The sequence below is a fragment of the Ascaphus truei genome, chromosome 2, assembly GCF_040206685.1.
Source record: "Ascaphus truei isolate aAscTru1 chromosome 2, aAscTru1.hap1, whole genome shotgun sequence".
NCBI lineage: Eukaryota > Metazoa > Chordata > Amphibia > Anura > Ascaphidae > Ascaphus > Ascaphus truei.
Window position 1 is genome coordinate 88,842,793 of NC_134484.1, and position 26,573 is coordinate 88,869,365.

The window sequence follows — 26,573 nt, forward strand, 5'->3', positions numbered from 1 at the left end:
ACCTACCAGAGTGCTGTCTCCTGATCTCGTGCTTCAACATACACAAAATAAAGTTTATGCAACATCTACACACTCATTACTCCTTGGTATGACCCTCCAGCTTCAGTTTCCTGGAAACAATTGTAGAATATATGAACACAGATTTTCAAGAGGATGGTTTCTCTTGTTTTCCAGTATTAAAAAAACAAATAAAGCTGCCTGAAATGGTACTTAAGTCTTTTAAATCCTAAATAAAATATAAATGTCATGTTTCCATCATTCTTGTTGATACTAAAAACTCCACATACTGTACTATAGGAGAGAAAAAATGATACATTAGATATCTCAAATCTAAACAAAGCTTCTAATATCGACTTAGGCTAGCCTTCCTTTTGCGAGACAGCAGTGAGTAAAAAGATTTTATACCAATGTCAGTGTCATGATATCATGAGATATTGGGTATGTTGGTCAATCTAGTGACTCAGGGGTAAATGAGCTGCAGTTTGAGTTTAAAAATACAGTATATTGGGTTTTTAACAGGTCAGGACTTTTCATGGGTCTATGCTGGTCTTCAAAGAGGACTTAATTGGGGGGGCCTGTCATGGACAGCCCACTAAAAGTGACACATGTTGTTTAGAAGATCATAAACAATAAGCAGACATGACACTATCAGCCTCAAATAAATTTGATTTTTTTTTTGTACTCTGTCATAAAACCGTCAATCTCGCAGCTCATTTACAACATGGGTTGGCTTATGTTGTTTCAATGGGGGAAAAGAATACTAAAGTCTTAGCACAGATTCTGAAAATGAGATTTCGACAGAGATGTATTTTGGACCAAACACATGATTTCCCATAATTACTACGCCAGTGACCTCTCTGGGAGAAAACCTATGACATATGGTAATGTACTGTATAGGGATTTGTATTTCTATTCACTGTATACAGTAACCCTGTTCTTTTAATGTAACCATGTCTTTTTTATAACTATGTGCCGAGGACATACTTGAAAGCGAGAGGAAACTCTCAATGTATTACTTCCTGGTAAAACATTGGGTAAGAATGCAATTCTTTTGTTTGCAAGAGTTCGGGAACCAAGGCTACCGGTAATACCTTCATTTTACCCGACGTGCAGGCATGATTTGCCGGTATGCGAGTAGAATTACACCGGGGCAGCCCTATCCCCCCCAGACTCCTGCTTTTCGAGTCCCGATATCCCAGTCATATATCCTGCACAGTCATGAGTATCCCCATGGTCCCCCATGTATTAAAATATGTGTTTCAATGTTTTATACATTTATTCTAAGGCTCTATGTAGCTTGCCCGGACGACCAGCTAAGGCACCAGCAAGTCTACATAGGGTCCATAGTTCAAAGGGTAGAGGATGTCCAGAGGTGTGAAAGCAATTGGTGAGTGAGAAAAGGAGAATGGCCAGGTCCGGACCACAAAGGGACACCCTTTTGTCAGTGCCAAACCTGGTGGAGGTGGCCCGGCAGGAGGCAATGAGTTAGCCAGAGAGGATGCAGCCATATAGTCTGATCCTCTTGGCCAAAATCATATTTCCCGCTCACCTGGCTTACGAGCCTCTGTTGCACCCCTACTCGCCTGACGTCAGCCTGACGCCAGCCGAGCGTCGAGCACCTCTTTCTTTTGGCTGATGAGAAGGGATTTCCCTTCTCTAATTGGCTGCTCCTTCCCCCCTCCGTTCTGGGAATAGCTAAGCGGAGTGTATGAAAGGTGCTGACCAGGAGAGAGAGTAGCGCAACCAATCAGGACACGATAAAGCTACGGCAGGCTTTTCAAAGTTGCTCTGTTCGAAATAACAGAGCGACCGGCTTCATTTTCAAGCCTGAAAAGTTTGCCTCGCAGAAACTATGTATTCTCTTTTGCGGCAAAGTTCTCAAAATTGAACTAGCGGTCGAGGTCAGGATTTTCTATCGGAATTAGTTCGAGTGGATTCAGGACTAGGTCCCAGTCAGAATTTTCTGCTGGATTTCGGTCCAAGATGTACAGAACAAGGTTCTGTTCGGGGTAAGCCCATGCAAGCGGGTGCCCTGCACTTTGGAAAGGTAGATCACATTCCCCAGACCCCAGTAAGTATGTATATTTTTGTATTTTGTATTTCTGTGTGTCTCCGAGGTCTTCTCCAAATAAACCTAATTTTATTACACTGCCTTGTTTTGACTTTTGACTGATCCCTTAAATATAAATGGTGTTAGAGTCCTGGTCTACCGTGACACCGGTATGTAGGTTACGTGCTCACAGGTGTGCCGTACGTGACAGTCAATAACATGCATAGATGATAATTACCATACAGCCAGTTAAAAACATCCTCAGAAAAGAGTTATCCAATCAGAATTAATAACAACCCACTAATAACTAGAAGACAATATGAAATTTGTGGAAAAGTAAATAACAGGGGAACTTTCCGAATCAATGATCCAATGCCAGAAAACAAGTTGGTGGAGAAAGCAGAAACTGAATAGCTCCAGGTGAAAATTACTGCACACGGTGTTAAGAATAAACTTAAATCAAATTGTAAAAGAAATACTCATTGCACTTGTTGATAAGAGAGGTGACAGTTCAGCCTGGGGTCCGAAAAGTCAGTCTTGTTGACAGTCTCCAGCATGTAATTTTTCTTCTGACAATATAACTGAAGTTTATTCTTAACATATTGTGCAGTCGTTTTTTCTCTCTTGAACTATTCATCTTCTCATCCAAGTTGTATTCAACTGGGAGGAAAAGTCTGCAGTAATATTCTCGCTTGCATTTACTACTCTAACAAGTTGTAGGGGGTTTTCTCTGAGCATCTGTACTGAAAATATCAAAAACGTATACGTCCCAGGAGCAGATACCCTTTTTTTTAAGATGGTGAGTTCTTTGTTATTAGATCAGGAGATTTTGACATGATATTTTGCAGTGAGTTTTAAAAATTGCTTAAAATGTAGGGAAAGGCAGAAGCACCAAACCAAATCATTTAGGATGGAAGAAGGCCCAGCAAAGTATATATATTAAAGACAGAAAATGGTAGATACGGTAGCTGAATTCCAAATAATGTACATGGAAAAATAGGAGTAAACCTTGCTGGCTGAGTCACAATTAAACCTCTGTTGTCAGTGTGGGGTGGGGAAGAGAATGTCGGGGACATGTCCAGAATGGCACTGGGTACCTGGAAGGGTAATTCAGGTTTAAATGCCACAATGATGGCCAAGACCAAAGACAACATTTGTGTGGACTAATTGGGACCCATTCATTGGAATGGGATCAGAGGGTCTTCTACTGTATGTATTGCAGACATCCTAAAAGCACCTTCCAAGGTTGAAAGACTATAAACATTTTTACAAATGACATTGTTTTACATAACTGCTATGTTACGCTCTTCAAAAGAATCTTACTGGCACGCCAAGTACATAAAGCTTTAGTGCACTAGAACAAAAAAAAGGGAAAACTGCTTTTCGGTCATACAATATTACACTTAATCCATTATCTATGTCCTTGCATTTGTTCTTTTACTGTCAGCTTTGGTTAATTAAACATACCTTGAACTGCATTTCACCAAGAATACGCTTTAGTTTCTCACATTCTTCATACAGCTTACTGCTAATATGATCCTTAACAATGGTTGTTTTCCTTGCTGAATCTTCAGCAGTCTGCAGTGAAGCTAGTTCCAAATGTAAATGCCTGATGGTTTCCCCGCAGTCATTCACCTGGAAAGTTGAAAAAAAAATGATTAATAAATTAGTTTGGATCATTCAGAGAAGCTTTGCCACCTGTTACTATTACTCAGCACCAACAGAAAATTTGATATGAAGACCTTGGAAATAAAAAAAAAGTTACTGCAGGGTCAACTGCCACTTTCCAACAACCAATGGAATGATTTATTGTGCCTCCTATTGGTAGTAAAGCCAATCTGGGGCAAAGCCTATCTTGGTAGCAAAAAGATAACGTTCCCTTGCTTTTGACCTACTGTTACTACTGAATAGAGATCTGCGACACTGTCCAGGTGTATTGGTCAAAAATAATTATTACAAAGTCTAGAAAAATATTTTGCAAAGACAAAAAGGGCGAATGACAATGCTAAATTTGTATACATGTTCAGTTTAGGTGGAATTTCGCCAGACAGTGATTGAAACGGCATCATGCAGACTTTTGCCAAACGGGAGGTATGGAAAATTAGGTTCAACGGGGAGATTATAAATATACATGTCAATGTCAACTACTGCATTTGCTCTTTATTCGGGGTGACCAGAAGCAGGAGGGTTTAAGGGACTGTTTGGTTTATTTGATACTACAATGGGATAGTTTATTAGGCCTCGTCCATAATGATCGTGACTGCACGCGGCGCAAACAAGGAATGGCACTTCTATGGACGCCCACCGTCGCGAGTGGTCTTAAGTCAACAGATTGGACAAAAGGCACACGTAACGCCATGCGCTCTGTCGTGCACACCTGCACTATGGACTTGGCCTTAGGCAATTGAGCATAGCATCGACCAGCCTCACAAATTCAGCATTATCATTGGCCTCATGTTCATGCTAACAAAGCTCCTAGTGGAACAACTTGAGTCAAGTAAAAATTGTAACTGCAGACCAGGACTGTGGCCTCTTCAGATCGGTCTCAGTAACCCACAAAGCTCTCCATCAGATGCAACTGGTTAGACAGCAAGTATGCTTCCTCTACAAGCTTGGAGTTATCATTATTTATTTATAACACGCCAACATATTCCGCAGCACAGTACCATAGGGTTGGAGCACAAAAAACATTAACATATACTGTTGCGGCCCCTTTTATCCTCCTACATCCCTGAAAAAATTTGGGGATGTTTTCCGTTTGTCACGGACTTTGCCGCGCGTCAGCCGCATTGACCAGACAGCGCTAATGGAGCTTAACATTGAAAGCGCCCGTGGCGCCCAAAACGGCGAAAACATGCCACATCTGCCCGTGCAGTACCCCTCTGAAGTAGCTATTACTGTGATATCTTGGTGTTGGACCGCGCGACCGAGTGACGTCATCCGAGGTGGACGGAGTAGCGGCAGCATACAGTACAGCTCGGATCCAGCGCAGTGGAACTGACTTTGTGCTACTATCCTCCTTTATGAAGGACTAAGAGGGTTATTGCTTACCTGGGACCTACCCACCATTTACCCATTTGGCGCCACTGGTGACTGAGCCACAGATCGATCGGGCTGGAACGCCCTGTGGCAGATGTGGAACCCCTCATGCGGAGACCCCATGATATACCAGATGACATCTAAGTAGAGGCGATTCGGCTGGTTGGTGCTTGGGTAATTTGTCCCTTGAAATGCTTCATTAATTCATCCTTGATGTACGCAGTTTACGTACCGTTTATTGTGCCTCACATTATATATTTTTAATACACTATGAGCGTTGTGCGCTGTTTTTTTGTGTTTTTTCTGTACTAGCTCGGGGGGTGTCTGAGCCACCCCCGCTCTACAGCTGCAGACGCTCTCGTGATTTTCACTAAGTATTTTAATTACATTATCACCTTGATCACATCACTTTCACTGGGGTGGTGTGTAAGAGTGTTTAAATTGTAGTAGCGCACTTATACTCTGTTTTTTTAAGTAGAAACATAGGCTACAGGGAGATGAGAAGGTTGGTGTGCTTCAAATTGTAACAGAGCAGCTCTAACATCTAACAAGAGTCCTGAGGTAAGGTGATATCAGCTGAACTGCAAACAAACACTCCCAGACAAAATGCAGGGGGGCGGGAGGTGACGAACTTCAGGTTTTTGTGTGCTCTTTCTGAAGTGGACAAAAAGGGTATTAGTGGTAGTGGTCTTGTTTTACTTTGAATATAGAATATATAAGATATAAGATAGTCAATTTAGCTTTTCAGTCTACTGCTAAAAATAGGAGCACTTATAGTGGTCGCCAATGCTGCCTGCTGCTTCACAGAGTGTTTGAATATTATCATCACCTGCAATGCTGTTACCTCCAACTCCATTAACAGTTGTTGTAGCACCAAAAATTATATCATTAGCTCGTACTTTACTAATATCATCAGTCACTTCCCACCCTTGCTTATGCAGGTTGTGTACCAAAAACACAACTAACACAACACTCATCAACAGCAGCAGCAGCAGCAGCAGCATCTACCTCTTCCATCTCTGCCTCAACCCCTCCCTCAGCCATCCCTTCTTGCTCCACCTCCTCAGGATCTTGAAACAGAAGCGTTAAAGCCTGTTATAGTACATATCCAATTACTGTATGCATGCATTGCTGAGGAATGGATCTTTGAACTGGTCCCTGGCCCTTCCCTCACTAGTAGTTACAGTATACTGGTATGGATAGCTAGTTTATTTGAGTGGTACTAGCAACAAAATTATGTGTGGATAACCTGTTCCACACTAGTAGTGGCCTGTGTGTCCTGAATCTGACCAGAGGACGCTGATGAGGTTGATAAAATCTCCTAAAAATTCATCCTTAAAGACTATGGGGTATACTGTAACAGTATTTTATCACCTTCGGTGCAGAGCAGAGCGTTTAAAAGAGACCTTTTTGCACGTCTTTTATGAAATCTGTACTCCTGAATGAGATACTAAATAAACAGGATAATGTTGACTCTATAAGCGATTTGTGTCAGTAAATGAAAGCACATACAGTATAGTTCCAAAATGTAGGCACATTTACATATGAATAGAAAAAATGTGCTAATTTAAATATAATAAATATTTAATAGCAACAGGACAATAATTTGTCCTAAATGCTATTTTTAACGTACTGCTTTGAAAATGAAAAAATAATTTCATACGAAAGCTTAATATACTTATATAAATGAATGCAGAGATCTTATTGTATAAAAACAAATGTCACAAATCAGTACACTTCTATATTTCACACCGGAAAAGAGCTAGTATTTATAGTGCTCACGCTTTACACTTGACTTATACCGAAGACACAGTCAAATTTGTCCATATGATTGCATACAATATTTTGTATTTAATGTAAAGCAGCTAATGATTCATTTTTTATAACACTTGTGTGCTCCATTTGTAGCTATTCCTGCAGAAATTAAGCACTTGATATTTATTTTTAGATTTTACAATCAACATATTCAAATTGAAATACTCAGCTAAGTCTCTCATTTCCATTATGAAATCATTTATTATTCCTTTGTGTCCTCTTATTATAATGTAGACGCGTGTGTCACCAGTTCAGTTAACATAACAAATTAAGAGCAATTCATACATTCAGCCTATAATATTGTGTCAAGGTACATGGTATTGCAGGACTTTGTTGAACCACTTTGCTGCCAGAGGGGTTCTGCGGTTGGCAACAAAGGTGTTTAAAAGACTGTGAGTGACACATGCTCCAGGCTGCGGCCCTATAGTACTCTATCTCATGCTGCACGCTAACCACAGGAGCTAAAATTATTTCACAACGATTTAATGTTTTCAAGGGCAAAAGAAAAGCCGCAGCTTGGAATGTAATATAAGTAATTAATTTTGTATAATATTTTGTCACCTTTTGCTCCAACCCCTTTGGACAAGTTCAGCTAGATGGAAGGTAGCCAGGGTATTACATGTGATGCATTTAAGTTCATTTTCAGTTTTACAAAGAACCGTGTGGACTTGTGAGCTAAGAACTTTACATTTGTTATAGCCAATAAACATTCTGCTGTTTATTTCAGACATCGGTAGAACTATTTAACAACATTTCCTATTGAATGTTATACAAACGCATGTGTATGTATATCTATCTATCTATCTATCTATCTATCTATCTATCTATCTATCTATCTATCTATATGTATAGCCATGGCTGGTCCAGACTATCTTTCTGTCTTCCTGTCACATAAGGTCTGATATCTACAGACAGTGACAGGCTGCCATGTGGGGTTTAGACCCCCCCCCCCTCATGCAGCCTCCCTGAGTGGCAGGAGTGAAGGTGACACTGGGTCTGTGTGCAGCCAATCATGGTGCAGACCTTGTGCCCTCCCCTTTCTGCATTAGGGAGGAAGCACTCCAAATTATAGAGAGAGTCCTTCCCAGCCGGGGAAGATAGAAGAGTTCAGCTCTGCCCCTTCTGGGGTAGAGACATGCCTGCAGTCCCTCCTGGGGCTGTTTGCAGCCCAAGATCTTAGTAGAGCTCCAGGCCTCAAGATTATCAGAAGGCCAGTACCCTCCAGAGATCTGAGATCCATTCTAAACTACAAGGCATACGCTGTAATGACATCCTGCAGTGGCTACCTGAATAAAGATCCCTTTTTATATACTCCTGCCTAAGTAACAGTCTATTGGGTAGGAGTATGAGAGCTATCTGTCGTGGTGGGGATTGTCTCCAGGAACCCTGGATGCCTACTACGACTAGAGGCGCTGACGACACCAAAATGAGACTCTGAGGATCACCAAAAGCCTGTCCTGTTTCCACATACCATCGCGGACGCTCATCTCTCCTTGACCCTCACAGGTATTTAGCACCACACAGACCTGTAGCCAGAGTAAATCTCACCGGGGGGGTGGGGGGGTTAGGGGGGCTGGGAGAAGCAGTGCTATATATATTTATACACACACACACAGTGTACATGATACCCGCTACTGGCCAGTGTGGGATTTCCCTGAAGCTCCAGAAATATGCCAATCACTACTAGCGGAAGACACAGCTCGACTCCTCATAAAGATAAGTGCAACTAGAATACACTAGTTTGTAACAGCGTTTTTTTTACTTTGTGATTTTTTTCTTGATTAAAATGTATTACACCATGAGGTGTTTTTGTTCTTGCGCACTCTTGGCAAAAATAGAATAATGTCAGGGTGCAGCTGCAAGACACAACGAAGTCGTGCAAACACAAAATAATAAATAATAAAACAGCAGGTACAGGCATACCCCGCTTTAAGTACACTCACTTTAAGTACACTCGCGAGTAAGTACATATCGCCCAATAGGCAAACGGCAGCTCACGCATGCGCATGTCATCACGTCCTGAACAGCAATACCGGCTCCCTACCTTTACCGAAGCTGTGCGCAAGCAGGGAGACTATAAAGCCTGTTACAAATGCGTTATTTACATCAGTTATGCACGTATATAACGATTGCAGTACAGTACATGCATCGATAAGTGGGAAAAGGTAGTGCTTCACTTTAAGTACATTTTCGCTTTACATACATGCTCCGGTCCCATTGCGTACGTTAATGCGGGGTATGCCTGTACTGTACCTTCCTTGATGCAAATAAAGTGTCGTTTATGTAATCATTTTATTGACGTATCAGACCGAAACTTTGATAAAATTAATAAATAAACTGTACTTTATTTACATCAAGGAACATATCTACAGTTTTGTGATTTAATATTTATATATGTTGCATGATTAGTCCATCTAGAAATTAAAATTACACGTTTGCTGCAGCACAAAAGACGACTAAAGAAAAAAAGAAATATAAAAGATTCAGTTGGGCCTCTGGCATTGACAATGTATATTTACACGTCTCAAGCTACTGTAAACGTGACGCTGCTTTTATACTTAACCAGCCTCTTACAGGGCAGATTCCCTGGAATCACAGGCCATCCTCAATGAAAAATGCATGCTTACTAAGTGCAATAACAAAATTTGTGTAAAAACATTTAACTAACACTTTTCAAGTCTAGTTCATTTATGGATAACTTATATCATATAGTACTATGTCATAATATGGAATACAAGCCTAAATACATAACATATATAGAATATCATACACAGTGTGTGTACAGTAGTCTGTGAAATAATTGCCAAGTAGAAGATTTGATTTGTTTACTTCCTACAAATGTTGCCTGAATTGAAAAAAAAAAAACGTACTGGAACTTAAACCCTACTATTTTCTAACAATCACATGCATCTGATATATTGGGATATTTTAAAACTGTGCCAACATTACTAATTAATCATTTCCAGCGTCTATGACAAAAGTATCCGAAACTATACCCTGATATATATTATCATGTTAACACTGTTCCAAATGACACATGTTAAATCTCATATGCGCCCCGTTAAAACAACAAATTAATGAATACATCCATACAGCTAGAGCAGCAATACAGGTTTCATTTTTACAATTACAGGATTGAAGCATGGGGTCTCTGGAGCTGAACAGTGTTCATTTCAGCTCCGGGGACCCCTTGCTTCCAGAGATACTTACCTCCGTAGCTGTGCCAGTATCTCTGTGGAGTTCAAATGTTCCAATCACGCGAGCTAATAGGAAGCTGCACCGTCATGTGTCTTCCTATTGATCCGCATGACGTGGGACATTTAAATGCCACCATTTCGTTAGGCACACAGTTCCCTGGCTGCAGAATTACCAGCATACCCTATGGAGGCAAGTATATCTGGAAACAGGGGGCCAGCTCCAGAAACCCCTTGCTTCAATCCTGTAAAAAAAAAAAACTGTACTGCTGCTTTAACACTGGCCGTGGTTCTACCCAAATGTACCAACTTTTGACGAGTTCTCTTTCGATGACTTCAAGATATTAGACATTACCTCTATTTTAGCTTCCTGCTCTGCAGCATTTGCGTGTTCCAGATGTTTCATTAGTGATTGAATTACCTCTTCTTTTTCCTTCACATAATCTTCAACATCCATGTATTTCTGGTGTAATTCCTGAAGTAGTGTCTTTTGATGCTGTATCTGTGAGGTAAGTTTGTGACCGGTTATGTAGTTATTTTATTCGCTTAAAATAAAAGATATGTGTAAACCACATATTCAAGGGTGTCCTTCTGCAATGTAGCCTCTTTCACGAGAGTGAAATCCTGCCTTATTTACATCAATAAAAAGTTGGTAAAATCACCATATTAGGTATGAAAAGAAGTTTGCATAGAGGGGCATTACAGTTGTGGGGTACTTTTAACACAACAAATTTAAAAAAAAGGAAAATACCTGTTTATCGGCTACATTTAATTTCTCCTCACGATCAATTTCCTGCATTTTCATTTTATGGATAATTTCTTCCCCGCAAGAGATCTGCAAGGTCACGACATCATAAGGTATGAGAACATTTCTAAGATTTCTGCACATCAAATTCACAAAAGGGCAAAAAGCAATACAGCTCAAACCCCTTATAACGCTGTGCTTGGGGTCCAAAGAATTGCATCGCGTTATAAGCGGATCGCGTTAGAAAGAATGTACAATTGTATGCATTGTACAATAAAGTATTTACGATATTAATAATTGTGTTGTAAAGTATTCATAAATACAAAAATTGGAAAACACGCTTGCATCGCTTTATAAGCGGGTCCGCGTTGTAACGGATCGCTCTATAACGGGCGGGGTTGAGCTGTAAATCACAATTCAAGACATGTCACCAATGGGATAAAAAGTATTCACCTCGTTTAAAAGTACATCTTGTTCACTCCGAGCTGTTATCATATGAGTTTCAATTTTTGCCTCTAATCGGCCATTTTTTTCCAGCATCTCTTGGTACAGATGTTGAAGTTGTTTCATTTCCTTTCTCTGTTCAATTATTGCCTGCTCCAGTTTCAGAATCTTTCAACAAAAGGATATAGAATCAGTGATCTGCTGCACCAAACTTGCTTGGAAAACAAAAAGCAATACACAACCAACAGGCCAAAAAGTGTAACTGAAAAAAGTGTAATAGCAAAGATGACAGAACATACTGTATAGTGCATACTGCTTATATCACGTTGCATGTTGCTTATAGCCAACAATAGAAAGCATAGAGCAGTTACTCCAAAGTTGCCCTGATCTGTACTAAGTTATAGGACGGGATTTATAAAATCACAATCATAACTATTTTGAGTGCTTGATTAGGAAGGAAAAGGGAAAATAAAGGTAATTGGAACAAAAAGCAGAAAAACTCAGTGGGGTGGCACTTTTTATGGGATGTTCCATTGCTCAGTGTTATGTGTGCCCATAATGTAATAAACAAAGGCAGGAATAGTAAATGTATTTATATTTATGCTTCCAAACTTATATTTGACTTGGTTAACTGAATAATAAAACGTTACACAACTAAAAATGTGTTCTAAAACATGCTAAACTAGCTACACTAGCCATGTAGTAGGCATCATTGCACAGGCTATTACGTGCTAAGGCATCAATTTGCGTGTTGCAGTTATCAAATCGAGCACTGTGGCAACTAGAGTCTCCATTGAATTGTATTGAAAATCCCCCGAAAATGCCTGATAACGAGTGCAGTAACATCCGCCAGATATGATTTTATAAAAATGAAGGCCTTGACATTAGACACCTTCTACCACCGGAAGACCCATTACGGACTTGAATAGGCCACAATGTGTCTTCCTGCGCCAGATTTATTTATTTATAAAATATTTTACCAGGAAGTAATACATTGAGAGTTACCTCTCGTTTTCAAGTATGTCCTGGGCACAGAGTTAAGACAAATAATACATGTTTACAAATACAGTTACATAATGAGCAGGGTATACATTATATACAAGACATTGCATGCACAGTTAAAGATAATTTATTTTATGGGCGTATGAAACAGTTACAGACCAGATTAAAATGTGAGACAGCCTTAGATTTCAAAGAACTTAGACTGGTGGTGGATGTAAGAGTCTCTGGTAGGTTGTTCCAGTTTTGGGGTGCATGGTAAGAGAAGGAGGAGCGGACGGATACTTGTCTTGTGGAATACTGCCGCTTAGGCAATATGGCCCAAACTGCCTATCATGACCACCTTAAAAATATATATTTTTTAATTAACTTGGATCATTGCCACAAAGTCCTGAACTACAATTTTCTAATTCCAAAGGTTTGTGGTCTTAATGTAAGTGATTTAAATCCAAGCACTGAAAACCTAGTTTGAATAATGTGCAAAATTAATCTTGTGAATGAAAGTAGATCTGCATTTCTCACTTTGGGGTTTTTGACTCCACATTCACTTTGAAAAGCTTGAGACAAACATAATACTCATAAACTGGGGAACCCGGTGTCCAGCAAAACATACACACTGTTGACAAAATATTAATTAAATCAACCTATTTATTGTAATGATGTAACCATGCAACTGGATATTCCATAACCTTTAGCTTTGAATAATGTTAAAACTCTTACATTTATAAAATGTATGACCTGCATTTCGTAACCTGTAAAACATATACATGAACGCCAAATAATGAGGCGCATAACAAAAATAATACTGGACGGTTTATTACTTAAACCTCATCTTTAAAAATGAAAGGAAAAAAAATGAAAAAACTGTACTGTGTTTCATTTTTATAATTTGCAAAAAGGTGCTAGTCACCTATTTATATCATCCTGGGACAATTTAATCAACCCTCTGAAACAGGACAAGTATGTCAAAATGATTGATGGCATTGCTGTTTGTAAAGCACTGAACACAAAGTTGCAATATGTGTGTGCCAAAGCTCCCATTTGACCTTGCATTGAAAAACTTCCTACAAGGAGCCAAAAAAAAAGCTATTTACGTCTGTATCTTTACACTTTATCTCTCAATTTTAGGGAAACGAAAAAAATATTTTACAAATATCAAAATGATATTTAATAACTTTCTTTGGTTACTTTAAGAACTATTTGACTATAAAATAATTGTAGTCTTCTTTTCTTTGCTGTGGAATTTCTGTAAAAAATCTTCCAGTTTGTGGTCCAAGAAAGAGCTGCTTCTTCTGCATACAGTACCTGTATCAGTTCAGCTTAACGCAATAGAATACGATACCGAGTGGCCCTAATGTAATGCATTTGTATGATAAACCAATGTGTAAGTATTGTATTTCACTGTTTGAAATTTATAATTTATGTGAAATTTGTACCCAAAACAAATTTAGATAAATTACAGCCGCTTTCCCACTTCCTCAGAGAAACCAGTAGTCGATCATTAGAGACAAACATTAAAAAGGCGTGTATATTGATATATTTGTAAATAAATTCTGTTGAAACAAAGGTGCCAATTTAAAAATAGCGGACTTTGGACCAACATTATTCTTCGTTCTAAAGCTCCAACAGCTAAAAAAGCATTAAACGTTAATTACATGAAAGTTTGTTTTAGGCTCCCAGGATGATAGCAACAAATCTTTGAAAAAACATCTATCTATTACCCATATGCCAAGGAGAGAGCAGATAAAAGACATAAAACTGGAGACAGAATAGCTAGAAAATATAAGTGTTGAAATAATACAACATCTCCAAAGATGTTACCTCTTTATATGATTTGTCATCATTCTCTTTAAAGGCTTTCAACTCGTCTTCCAAAAGTTTCATATTTTGATTGTGTTTTTCGTTCATCTTTCTAATCATATCTTCCTTCACATTCAACTAAAGAAATTAGTAAAAAAAAAAAAATTGTATAATAAATACCATGTTCAATAACATACAGTACATTAAGCAAACTGAGCATGTCGGAGACTAGTTCATAATCGGTACAGACAGCCACTTCTTGATTATTATCATCTCAGTTAATAATACTGAGATATTAAAAATATTTTGTAATTCTCCTTTTATAAATCTTTTTTTTATTCACATGTACAAAATATACATGTGCTGTGCAATTGTGCATCCCTGACAGTTTTGTTCTGATCATTATCACCAACCACCGCTCACTCTAATGGCAACATCACAAACTTGCAAACAACAACACACATTTCCACTCATATTATTACTCTCTTTAGCAGGTGATATTGAACCTAACCCAGGCCCTCCCTTTTCAACTCTGTCCCATACCCCTGAGAATACCCCCTTCAAATTCCAAAAAGGTTTATCTGTCGCCCATATAAACATCCGGAGCCTTCTGCCCAAACTGGATGAACTAAGGGCATGGTGCCTTATGCATAAACCCAAAGCCATGGTTCTCACAGAAACATGGCTAACCCCTAAAACCCCTGATGCAAATATCACCATTCAGGGATACTCCATTTCTAGGAGAGATAGGTCAAAGAGAGGAGGAGGGGTGTTTTTTTATATTGCAGACACCTTACAATTTACAATGTTAAATTGCCCCCCAAGCCCACCCTCTTTTGAAATCCTAGTTGGCAAAATCTGCCTCCCCTTTTCTAAGCCTATCTTGGTTGCTGGCATTTTCTGCCCCACTAAAGCCACTCTACAGTCCCTGACTGATATCACCCAGTTTCTTGGCTCCATTTCCTCTCTGAATGAGAAGAGTGAGCTGCTAGTTCTTGGGGATCTCAACTTAAATTGGCTCAACCCTAAAAACCACAAAATCCAGATACAACTCAAGTCACTTAACCTAACGCAACTCATTTCCCAACCCACACGGACAAACTTGAAATCTCACAACCATTCCTTGCTAGACTGGATTCCCTCCTCAAATCCCAGCAGAATCCAATCCTCTGGCATCCTTCCTGACATTTTCAGTGAACATGCAATAGTATACTGTGTAAAGAAAATTAAACCACCATAAACAAGCCCTAAAGTTTTCCTCACTAGAACATTTAGAAACGTTAACCCACAACAGTTTCTGGCTGACCTTACCAACTGCCCGTGGTACAGAATCGACTTAATTCCCAACCCTAATTCTGCGCTCAACTATTTCCAATCCGAGTTCTTAAAACTCTGTGATACCCATGCTCCACTACGCAGAACAAGAGTACCTTCCATGGGTTACAACTGGCCTTATAGCACTCTACCAGTTCAGGGATGCCTTGTGGAAAAGCTACAAAGTAACTGGCACTACCAAGGATCTTAATCACTACAGATGCCTGCGGAACATGTGCACAAGGCAAGCAAGACATGCAAAAGCACAATATTACTGTGTCAATCTTCTCCAGAATACATCACATCCAGCTAATTTCTGGAAGGATATCACCAATAAATTCCAGCCTTCTAACCATCAACAACTTAGTGCTATCACTAAGGAGGATATTACTCTGACAAACCCCAGTGACATTGCAAATGCATTCAATGATTACTTTGTGGGATGTGCCACTAACTTATTAGCGAAACGCATCCCAAACAACAAACATGAATCTCATTCTGTGAGCACCCCTATAGCCCCACCCTCTCCCAACACTGCTCACAATTTTCAATTTGTCCCAGTATCTGAAGAGGAGATTACACAAGTGCTCCTCAAATTAAAACTAAGCAGCCAGTGTGGACCTGACTAACTGCAATCTAAGTTCCTAAGACTTGGTGCCCCAGCCATCGCCAAACCAATTGCTTCCATAGTCAACTCTATTCTGTCTGTAGGACATATCCCTAAAACCTGGGAAACTGCTAGAGTTGTCCCAATCTTCCAAATTGGGGACAGAAACACTGTCTCAAACTACAGGCCAATCCCTCTTCTCCCAAAACTATCCAAAGTCATGGAAAAATGTGTTCACTTCCAATTAAACGACTACTATACCAAGACAAATTTCCCTAGCCAATACCTATCTGGCTTTCACCCCCAAACACTCTACCGTAACTACCCTGCTAAACGTTTGCAATGAAATCCAGTGTGGAATGGAACGGGGACAACTCACTGGTGCAATATTCCTAGATTTTGCAAAGGCATTTGATACTGTTGATCATGTTATCTTGCTTAACAATCCCCAGCACTCTGGAATAGGGAAGCATACGTTAAACTGGTTTCATTCCTACCTATCAGGTAGATCCCAACATGTGTCCATCTCAGGCTCTAACTCCAACCCCTTCAATATCACCTATGGTGTCCTGCAAGGCGCTGTCTTGGGGCCTCAATCTGGGGCGCTGTTCATCAATGATCTTCCTACAGCTTGTAAGGGAGCTTCAATACACATGTATGCAGATGGCACAATCTTATATGCACACCGCCATAGCCTCTCCGACCTTGAACACATACTTCAATCTTAGTTTTTGAGACTTGAAACTTAGATTTCCCAAAACAAGCTGTTTTTAAACACTGACAAGACTGTAATAATGGTATTTGGGACCGAGGCTAAATTTGTAAAGCTTCCAATGACTGAGCTCCAGATCAGAACCAACGCTAACACCACCCTAACTGCTGTTACTAGTTTTAAATACGTGGGCATATGGTTTGACTCCCATTTAACATTCGGGTGCACATTGATACCCTGACATCCAAAACCTATGCCAAACTAGGTGTACTTTACAGGAACAAATCCTCCCTAAGTCTGCTGGTCAGAAAGCGTATCGCACAGCAGATGCTAGTGCCAATAATCGACTATGGGGACATAGTATACGGCCGGCACCCCAAACCCACCTTAACAAACTTGACACCCTCTACAATTCAATATGCCGATTTTTTTTCTCCAGTGCAACTACAATACACATCACTGCGAAATGCTCAAAGAACTAGATTGGTCATCACTTGAGTCTAGGTGCAAAGTTCATCTCTCCTGTATTGCCTTTAAATACTTTCTGGGCAAGCTACCCATCAATCTGAACAAGCTCCTCACCTGTAACACATGCAGCACTTATCATCTGAGATCTGACTCCAAAAGACTGTTCATGGTCCCAAGACTCAACAAAGTATCCGGCCGGTCCTCCTTCTCTTACCGTGCACCCCAAAACTGGAAGAATCTACCAGAAACTCTCAGAGGCACCACCAGTCTAAGTTCTTTCAAAACTAAAGCTGTCTCACATTTTAATCTGGTCTGTAACTGTTACATGCGCCTATAATATATACTATCTGTAACTGTGCATGCAATGTCTTGTACAGTATATAATGTATTCCCTGTTCACTTATGTAACTATGTATTGTAACCATGTATTATTTGTCATCTTAATTCTATGCCCGGGACATACTTGAAAACGAGAGGTAACTCTCAATGTATTACTTCCTGGTAAAACATTTTATAAATAAAAAATAAATAAATTAACTTGCAAACGTTTACTTATTGAGTGTGATACAGATACATTGTTCTAGTAGGTGCTATCATTATACAACAGAATCCCATATATCATTTTTCTTCATTATATATATATATATACAGTGGCGGCCGCCTTTAGCCTCCTGCGGCCGTTTCAGCGCGACTTTTAAAACCGCGGGCAGATGCAGTGTTTGATGCGGCATGTTCCGGCATTTAAAACCGCGGCCATTGTACAGTATTAGCGCTGTGCTTATTTAATTGTTTTCAACTGTTTTCAACATTACAGTCTCACAGTTATGTGAGGTCTGTATTAGAGGTACACAAGCAAGCTACTGTAACATTATGGGTGGCGTGTGTGCAACATTATGGGCGGCGTGCTGTGTACAAACTTTAACTGATAACTACAGTACTATTGGCGCTGTCTCGGCATGAATGCGGCATGAACGCGGTGAAGTGCGTGGCATTCGAAAAAAATACTCAAAAATACCGGAGATGTTGGAGAATAAAAGGGGCCGTGACAGTATATATATATATATATATATATATATATATATATATATATATATATATATATAGCAACAACTGTAAATATTACTGTATGTTCATTTGCATGTCTTAGACAGGTCTGCAACCCTGTCTTTCACCATTATCGCCCAGCACACAGCGTTTCCACTGCAGCAAGGTGTTCTGGGAAATGACATGCAAATATATATTTGTGCCACCTTTTGTCTCAAGCTCGTATTACACAAGCAAATCCTCAAGCCAATGCATGCTGCTTTAAACACAGCTTTTAGACAGGCTGGGATGAGATGATACCCTTGATGGGTATCATCAGTGTGAGGTTGGTTGCTGGCTATATATATAATGGTGGCTGTGAGAGTCTTCGGTAGATTGTTCCAGTTTTGAGGTGCACGGTAAGAAAAGGAGGAGCGGACGGATACTTTGCTGAACCTTGGGAACATGAACAGTCTTTTGGAGTCAGATCTCAGACTGGAGGAGGGTTGAAGTGCGCACAAAGTCACTTATTGCTCACATACCAGCAGGGAGAGTGTGAGTTTGTTACCATCCCCCTCTGTGTTGCTTGTCTTCATGAGTAAATGTTAATACACTATACCCTCTGCATTTGTGTTCTTGTCTTCATATGAGGTTAACAAGGAGTCTGCAGACCTGAGGATTTCACTATATGGAGCAACAGTATTTTGTGTATTTCAGTGCTATTTATCACTGGGTTTATTTGCACATTTAACTGTACACTTTTTGTCACTTTGCGCCACGAGAACTTTTTGGTTTAGGTTATTAAGCTGCGGTTTGGGGAAACCGCTGGTGTTCAGGCAGCAGCTTGACTTTATCACTATATTTGTTGCGCTTTATTAAGTTTTTGTTTAACAGATTATACAGGTAAGATTATCAGTAGGCATAAAAAATAAATTATAGTCCGACAGCAAAATGGTATTCAATGGGATCAGGGACCAAGAAGTATAAGTGACAGGGTCTAAATAAAGCTCGGGACAGACAAAAAACAAACATGACCTTAAATGAGGATTTATTCAATATTTTAACCTGTGTAGTTTTTATTTAAAAAAAAATAAAGGTCAAACTTTGCTTTATCATAAAATATGTAGACTTGAAGGCTTTTAAATATTCTAATAAACTAAAAATTATAAGGTACATAGACATATATTGAACCTTTGTAGTAACAAAGGCAGGAGAGGAAATAGGTGGTATGATACCTTTTATTGGACCAAGAAGTAGTTGAAATGTGACAAGCTTTCAAGCCTTTCAGGGTTCTTCATCAGGTTTATCGAAATCTTGTAATATTTCAACTACTTGTTGGTCCAATAAAAGGTATCATACCACCTACTCCCTTTCCGCCTTTATTACATTGAAGAAAGGACCAAACCCGGCTACCCACGCTTCTTTGTTAACTAATAAGCCTTTTGAAACATAGAGCCACATTTTGAGTAGAAATAGCACTTCAATTGCCTAAAGGATTTTTATTTTAGAACGTACAGCAGTTATCAATATTTCTTAATCTCTTCATCAAGGGTGAGCATAGAACTTTATATGATTCTACATAAAAACATTGTTGTATTTATTTGATTACACGGAATTTTTATTTCTCCGTTACCAATATCTGCCTCACCTCTACTTGCAAACCAAATACAAAACGTATTGAACTCTTTACTGCCAATGAGGCATCTATCCAGTTTATTTATTTCATTTTTTTTCTAACATACTACTCACAAACAAACTCAATACTAGAACCCATGTAGGAACTTAGGGAGGGCACCCGTGGCAGACCAACGACTGGGACCTACCTGTTGCAGAGCACCCAGTTTTTAGGTATTGCTGAAATGTAACAGCAGAAATTGGAGTATTATAAGAAATTTTTTGTAGAACAAGTGTGAGGAAAAATACACAAAACAATTCTTTAACAAAATAATACATCTACATCCTTGAAGCAGGAATAAACCAGACACACAATTTGTTACTATGATTACCACATTCAATATTTTTTTTTTCTGGTTATTCGAGCATATATTGCAACTTAGTCTTTATTTACAGCTGGCAAGTGTGCACTAAAATGCCACTACTGTACTATATAATGTGAACATACATGAAATCTATGGCTCTAGCAGGAGAGGAAAGTGCAAAAAAGGTTTCACTGTACAGAAGAATAAATATCATGAAAAATATATCCACTTCAACTTTATAGAAATGCAACACCTTACTTCCCAAAAAAATAATGCCTTCTTAATATGCGTGCTTGATTTCATTTGGATTCTATTGGACTCTAGTTTACTAGAGTCATACTTGTCCCTCTTAATTACTTCTTTAAAGATGTATTTGACAAAATTATTTGTCTTACGATAAAAATACTGAACACAGCTCCACAGTTCTCCAAAAACACGGATATTTCAGTAATTAATTTACATTTTGTAGACTTGCATTCAGATTTGTAGATGTACTAAATCCAGAAATGTCGTTATATACATTAAAAGAAGAAAATTAAATGTGTCTCTAAAAAAATGCCATAACCTACCTATATTATCTCTATGAATATCATTTTACATAATTAGTTTTTTCTCTAAAAGGGGAAAATACCAGAGAATTAAAAAAATGAATGTAGTGATTGGGAAGAGAAAACAATGAAATGCAAATTGAAAAAAAATGTGTGTATGTACATTATATGTGTGTGTGTACACACACACACAAAGAAGAAGAAGCAGGCACACGGTCTTACTCAAAAGGAGGTTTAATATGCCATAAAGTCCAACGTTTCGGCATATTAAACCTCCTTTTGAGTAAGACGGTGTGCCTGCTTCTTCTTCTTTGTACTGGAACATTTGGGACTACAGGAGCTCCCCAGGACCAGCACACCGGCAGCTAAGTACCCCACCTCTATTACCATTGATATTAAGTGCGTGTCTCATCCTCTGTCTATATACACACACACACACACACACACACACACACACACACACATCATAATCGTCAGCCCTTTTCGATCGATTGCTTAATGCAGGGGGGCGCAAACTTTTTTCCCTGCGCCCCCCTGTCGGCTGTCCCCTCACTCCCGCGCCCCCCTCCCAACCCCAACTTACCCGCGCTCCGGCGTAATGACGTCACGTTGCCATAGCAACGTGACGTCACATGACCTCGCAGCGTCATTTTGACGCCGCGTTGCCATGGCGACACAGGGAGGAAGCCGCCGGAGCCACGGTAAGTTAGGTTTACAGAAGCCCTGCAGCTCCCCCGGCACTTAATTTAAGTGCCTTCGGGAAGCGCGCGGGGCCTCTGTAAACCCCGCGCCCCCCGTCGGCAGTGTCGCGCCCCCCCTGGGGGTCGCGCCCAGCAGTTTGCGCACCGCTGGCTTAATGAATGCCTCCTCAATGATCTTCCAGGTACTACAGTTACAATTCACTCTTCACCACATTGCTCCAACAATTTATCTGATTTCATTTTCCCATCTTACTTTTGGTTTTCGTCTTGGTCTTTTAATCTCTCTTGGAATTCAGTCATGTATCATCTTTGTCCAACGATGATAAGTTCTTGGGTTTGGTTTCGCACTAATTCATTATTTTTCCTGTCTCTCGGTAATACCCAGCATACATTGCTCCATACTTCTTTAAGTTGTCTGAACCTTCTGAATTATTTTCGTATTTGGGGTCCAAGTTTCACATCCATACGTGGCAGAATACACTGGTTGAAATTTTTTTTCTTGAGGCACAGTGGAAGGTTCCCTTGAATGATGGTCGTGTTTCTTGCAAATGTACTCCCTCCAATCTTCCTTTTCCAATTGATTTTATTCAAAAGGTTCCCGTCCATTGTTACTTGCCGGTCATGGTAGACATAATCTTCGACTTCTTCTAGATCTATTCAATTTATTTAAATATTTGCACTTTACACATTTGTTGAACATCAGTTTGGTCTTGCTAAGATTCATATGGAGGCCCACATTCTTACTTGCTTCAGCAATTTGTTGCTAATGGTCTTCTGGACCTGTGGCAAAAATAACAATGTCATCTGCAAATCGTAGATGACTTACATATTAACCGTTTATTTTGATTCCTTTTTCTTCCCAATCTTGGGAACCCATTGTCTTTAACAATTCAAGTGTTGCAGTTCAAAAGCTGTGGTGAGATGGTGTCTCTCTGTCGCAAACCCTTGCTGATCCTTATCTTGCTTGTATCTTCATTCTCAAAAATATTCTTCAAATTATCAATGTATGCTTCTTCAACATTGTGTCTTCTTAAAGCAGAAGTTCAAGCTGCCGTTTTATTTATTTTTTTCAATTCAATATGTGCATCAATACAATCTGCACACTGACAAGTGATTAGCTATGTTGCCGATCGAGACGTTCTCCTGTGAGCGATCGGTGAGGATTCGGATTGGGGATTCAATAAATGGCTGTCAGTGCAGCAGAAGAGAAAGCAATGCAAAGGTCTGTGGGGAAGCTCATGTGACCAGGCAGTCACTAAATATTGGTTCACTGCTAGAGAGAGGGCAGGGCTTAAAAAGGGGTGTGCCACAGCCTGTTTCAGAAGAGGAAGGGGATGTGACTGGTTGCTATAGGAACAAAAAATGCTTGTTAAATTCTAATACATTAAACATTTCTTTAAAGAAAAATTAAATGCTACAAGTATTTTCTCTTGTATGAACTGATTTATTTAAATAAAAAAAAGTGGGATATTGCTTGAACTGCAGCTTTAAGGCATCTTGAACCACTGAAAACATTGGTGGATATATTTATCTCATTATGATACGTGCACTTGACAAAAGATTTACCTGTATACTGTATTTGAGGTGTCTACTGTGTGCTTTTTTTTTAAATTATATGTATGTAGCCAGGACTGGTTCTTGGCTACCAGTCTGCCCTCACTGGCAGTAAGCCCTGGTAAGAACAGGCCTGCCAGTACTTATCATGGGTTTCCCCACTCCCAGCAGTGCCTTTGAGTGACGGGGGAGGTGAAACCAGGCCTGGGTTAACTCAATACTGAGTCAGACAGACCTGGTGCCCTCCTCCTGGCTGTACTTAAGGGGAGTGCCACCCAAATTTAGTCTAGTGCCTCTCCCCACTTGAGAGAGGCAGGTCACAAACAGGTTGTCTGAATACTGGCCTTCCCTGTTTCTCTTCCCCTTGGCGGAGAGTGAGTGTGCACCTTTCCCCTGACCCGTAGTGCAGGTACAGGTATTATCCTATAGCTGGATACAACACCAGAGACTGCATAGGGCAGAGGCCTGCTGTGACTGCATTGATTTGAACAGAATAAGCCATTCCTGTTTCATATACCTCCTGTCTGGTGTGTGATCTTACTGGGGAAGGAGAGGGATTGTTTCTATCGTAGGAGATCGCCTCCATGCATCTGGAGCCTGCGACAGATGGAGGCGCTGCACTGCTAGAGAACCATGCTGGGTATGTACCCCAGAATCCTGTCCTGTGATCCCACAAACATCGGCAGACGACTCAGCCCTCCTGCTTACCAACAGGTAGCATGCGCCACACGCTGTAATGGCAGAATCTCCCATCGGGTAGGGGAAACACTGTTACATGTATATAATTTTTTGGTCCAAACAAGTTAAATATATGTTAATAAAAACCAGGTCCTGTTTGATTAAACTCAGGTTGTATCTGTTCACAGGATAATGCAAAGTGAGTAAACACAAGGGGCTGAGGTGTCCTATTACTAGCCTAATACTGTGAAGAAGCAAAGCCAGATAATCAAATAAGGTTTTCTTTAGTTCACCGTTCTTTAAGTGGAAAAGGCTTCAGCAGGTTGTAAGTGCACATTCATACTTGGTAATACATCAAACAGCAGCATTTTAATTTTAAGGCGGGTAGCAACTGAAAGAAATTGTCCACTTTCAATACAGTAGATTTATCATTTTACAGGTTTTGTTTCTTAACCACTTCACTGCTAGCACGGCCTACAAGCTACCTTGCAGAAAATGAGTTAATGAAAGCACTGATTTACAGTAAGATAAAAAAAAAAAGAAATGGCAGACGGCATTCTGTGATTACATTCTCTGCAGATGTTGGCTCACTTAAAGGTGATTTAGTCATGCACCACTGTTGTAAAGTGACCTGCCAGCATCTTATCTAACTAGTTCTTCCAGATTTGTAATTGAAAGGAAACAATTCTAAAATCAAACGAAACCATAGGCCATTACATCATTACCTTTCTTTTTCATTTATATAGGAAATATCATACAAAGTGCAATAAAGAAAAAAATAAAACCACGGTTTTCCTCATAAACACACATGCTTGTGTATATATATATATTAAAAAAAAATGTATGCTTGTTTGTTTCTGAGGAAAAACGTGGTTTTATTGTGTGAATATATAAATATTTATAGATATTTATATTGTTTGGTTTGAATGATTTGGTATATATATATACAGTAATATTTATAGTTGCTATATATATATATATATATATATATATATATATATATATAAATATTCACACAATAAAACCACGTTTTCCTCAGAAACAAACAAGCATACATTTATATATATATATATATATATATATATATATATATATATATATATATATATATATATATATAAAAATGTATGCTTGTTTGTTTCTGAGGAAAAACGTGGTTTTATTGTGTGAATATTTATATATATATATATATATATATATATATATATATATATAGCAACTGTAAATATTACTGTATATATATACCAAATCATTCAAACCAAACAATATAAAAACAGAAATCATTTGCAGCTTTGTGAATGTGGAGAGGCGAATTCAAAGGTTTCTCTCTAATCATCCACTAACATACAAAGTATAGTAAGTTTTGGTGGTTAAAAATGTTGCCTTTTGTTACATGTACGTTTTCATATTTCACAATTTTTAACAATGTTTCTAAATGTAAAAATTATGACTTGTTTGTATAATTGTTTCTTTCCAACTTCGCATTGGCCACTTGTCACACACCGTCTTTTATGTAAAGTCCCACACAGATCTCAGTCACAGAGCAAGAAAATTATCAACGTCACTTATAGACTTATCTGCATACAGACTTCACTACAGTATATGAAACTTGACAATAAAGCCACATTGGTTTCTGGGTTTTTTTTGTCGGGTTTTTTAAACAGTCTTAATGTCTCCAAATTAGTAAATAAAAATATATATATATTTTTCATATAGCTTTTAACACGCATGTGCTTTCTTTTAGTTTTTATGAGTTCCATACCAGGGACATATGCCTGTATTTCACAGACCATTCATGCACTGTTTTTTTCCATCATAGGAAATGTATAAAGAGATATACATTGCCACGTGTAAAAAAATAAATATATATTACTCTATAACAGCGCCAAACCTATTTCTAGAAATGTTTTTGCTAAAGTAATGTATACTTCCCTCACTGAAATGTCTTTAGACAGCTGATCAATAAGTGGGTAAAACCAGAATGCATCACATTCCCCATTGGCCTCTTGGGAGAAACTTAGAAGTGTCACTGTAATGGAGCAACAAGAGGAGCAGTAGATATCTGTCGTTACTCATTAAAGATAAAAACGGGGCAAAAAAGGGAACTGAGCGGAGAATGTGTAGTCTGGAGTTCACCCTTGTGAAACAATAATGGTCTAAGACAAGAACCAATGTCCATCCTAGTACCACATTAGTTGCTTCACTAAATACTATTATTTACCCCTTTCTTCAGTCAGCATGGAAAAACTGGTTCAACTACAATCTTTCCACCCCAGGTGAGACACATTATTAAAATCAATATAACAAATTTGGACTTGATCTTACTTGATTTTACCCTGGAGAATTAAGACTCAACAATCTTTGCAATATTCTGCACAGGCTTTTTCGTTTTTCTGTCTACTAAAATTAACAGGGAAGAACTATGTCATCAACAACTAAACTAATTCTGACAAACGGAAATCACATGACTTATCGCTTTATCACAACACTGTCAAAACATATTGTTTAACAAACATTTGCTGTTTTTATGGTGGAATAGAGCAGACAAGGTAAGACAAGACATTCCAAACAAGGAATCGCAATGTGATTTTAGTGACTTGTTAAAAATAAATAATGACATCTAAAATAAAAGAAAAGGTTACTCTTAACTATTAAAATTACAAACACTGTCATTAAAACACTGTCATTGGAAAAACAATTGTAAATGTAAAACATGTCCATTATTATGCATTTTATTAGTTGTTTTCTCAGTTATCTTTTTTTCTTTCTTTAATAAACTGTTGCTAAACAATTCCTCAAGAGTCGGACGCATTACCTTATAAAATACTATATAACAATACTATATTGTCTATTTGGTTTGTTTATATAACAACAAAAAAAGCAGCAGACATGTTGAGTTGGTA

The 26,573-nt window shown here is 38.9% G+C and overlaps 1 protein-coding gene across 5 annotated transcripts in view; it reads right to left on the bottom strand.

Moving 5' to 3' along the window:
- LOC142482964 (uncharacterized) overlaps window positions 1-26,573 on the bottom strand; it is a 760,779-nt gene that overhangs the window by 447,068 nt on the left and 287,138 nt on the right. For all 5 annotated transcript variants that reach the window (XM_075583088.1, XM_075583087.1, XM_075583086.1 and 2 more), the window contains 5 exons: window positions 14,108-14,224; window positions 11,297-11,455; window positions 10,850-10,933; window positions 10,454-10,600; window positions 3,518-3,685 (listed from right to left, as the gene is read on the bottom strand). In XM_075583088.1, coding sequence (XP_075439203.1) covers window positions 3,518-3,685; window positions 10,454-10,600; window positions 10,850-10,933; window positions 11,297-11,455; window positions 14,108-14,224 — 675 coding nt within the window. The remainder of the gene's footprint in view (window positions 1-3,517; window positions 3,686-10,453; window positions 10,601-10,849; window positions 10,934-11,296; window positions 11,456-14,107; window positions 14,225-26,573) is intronic.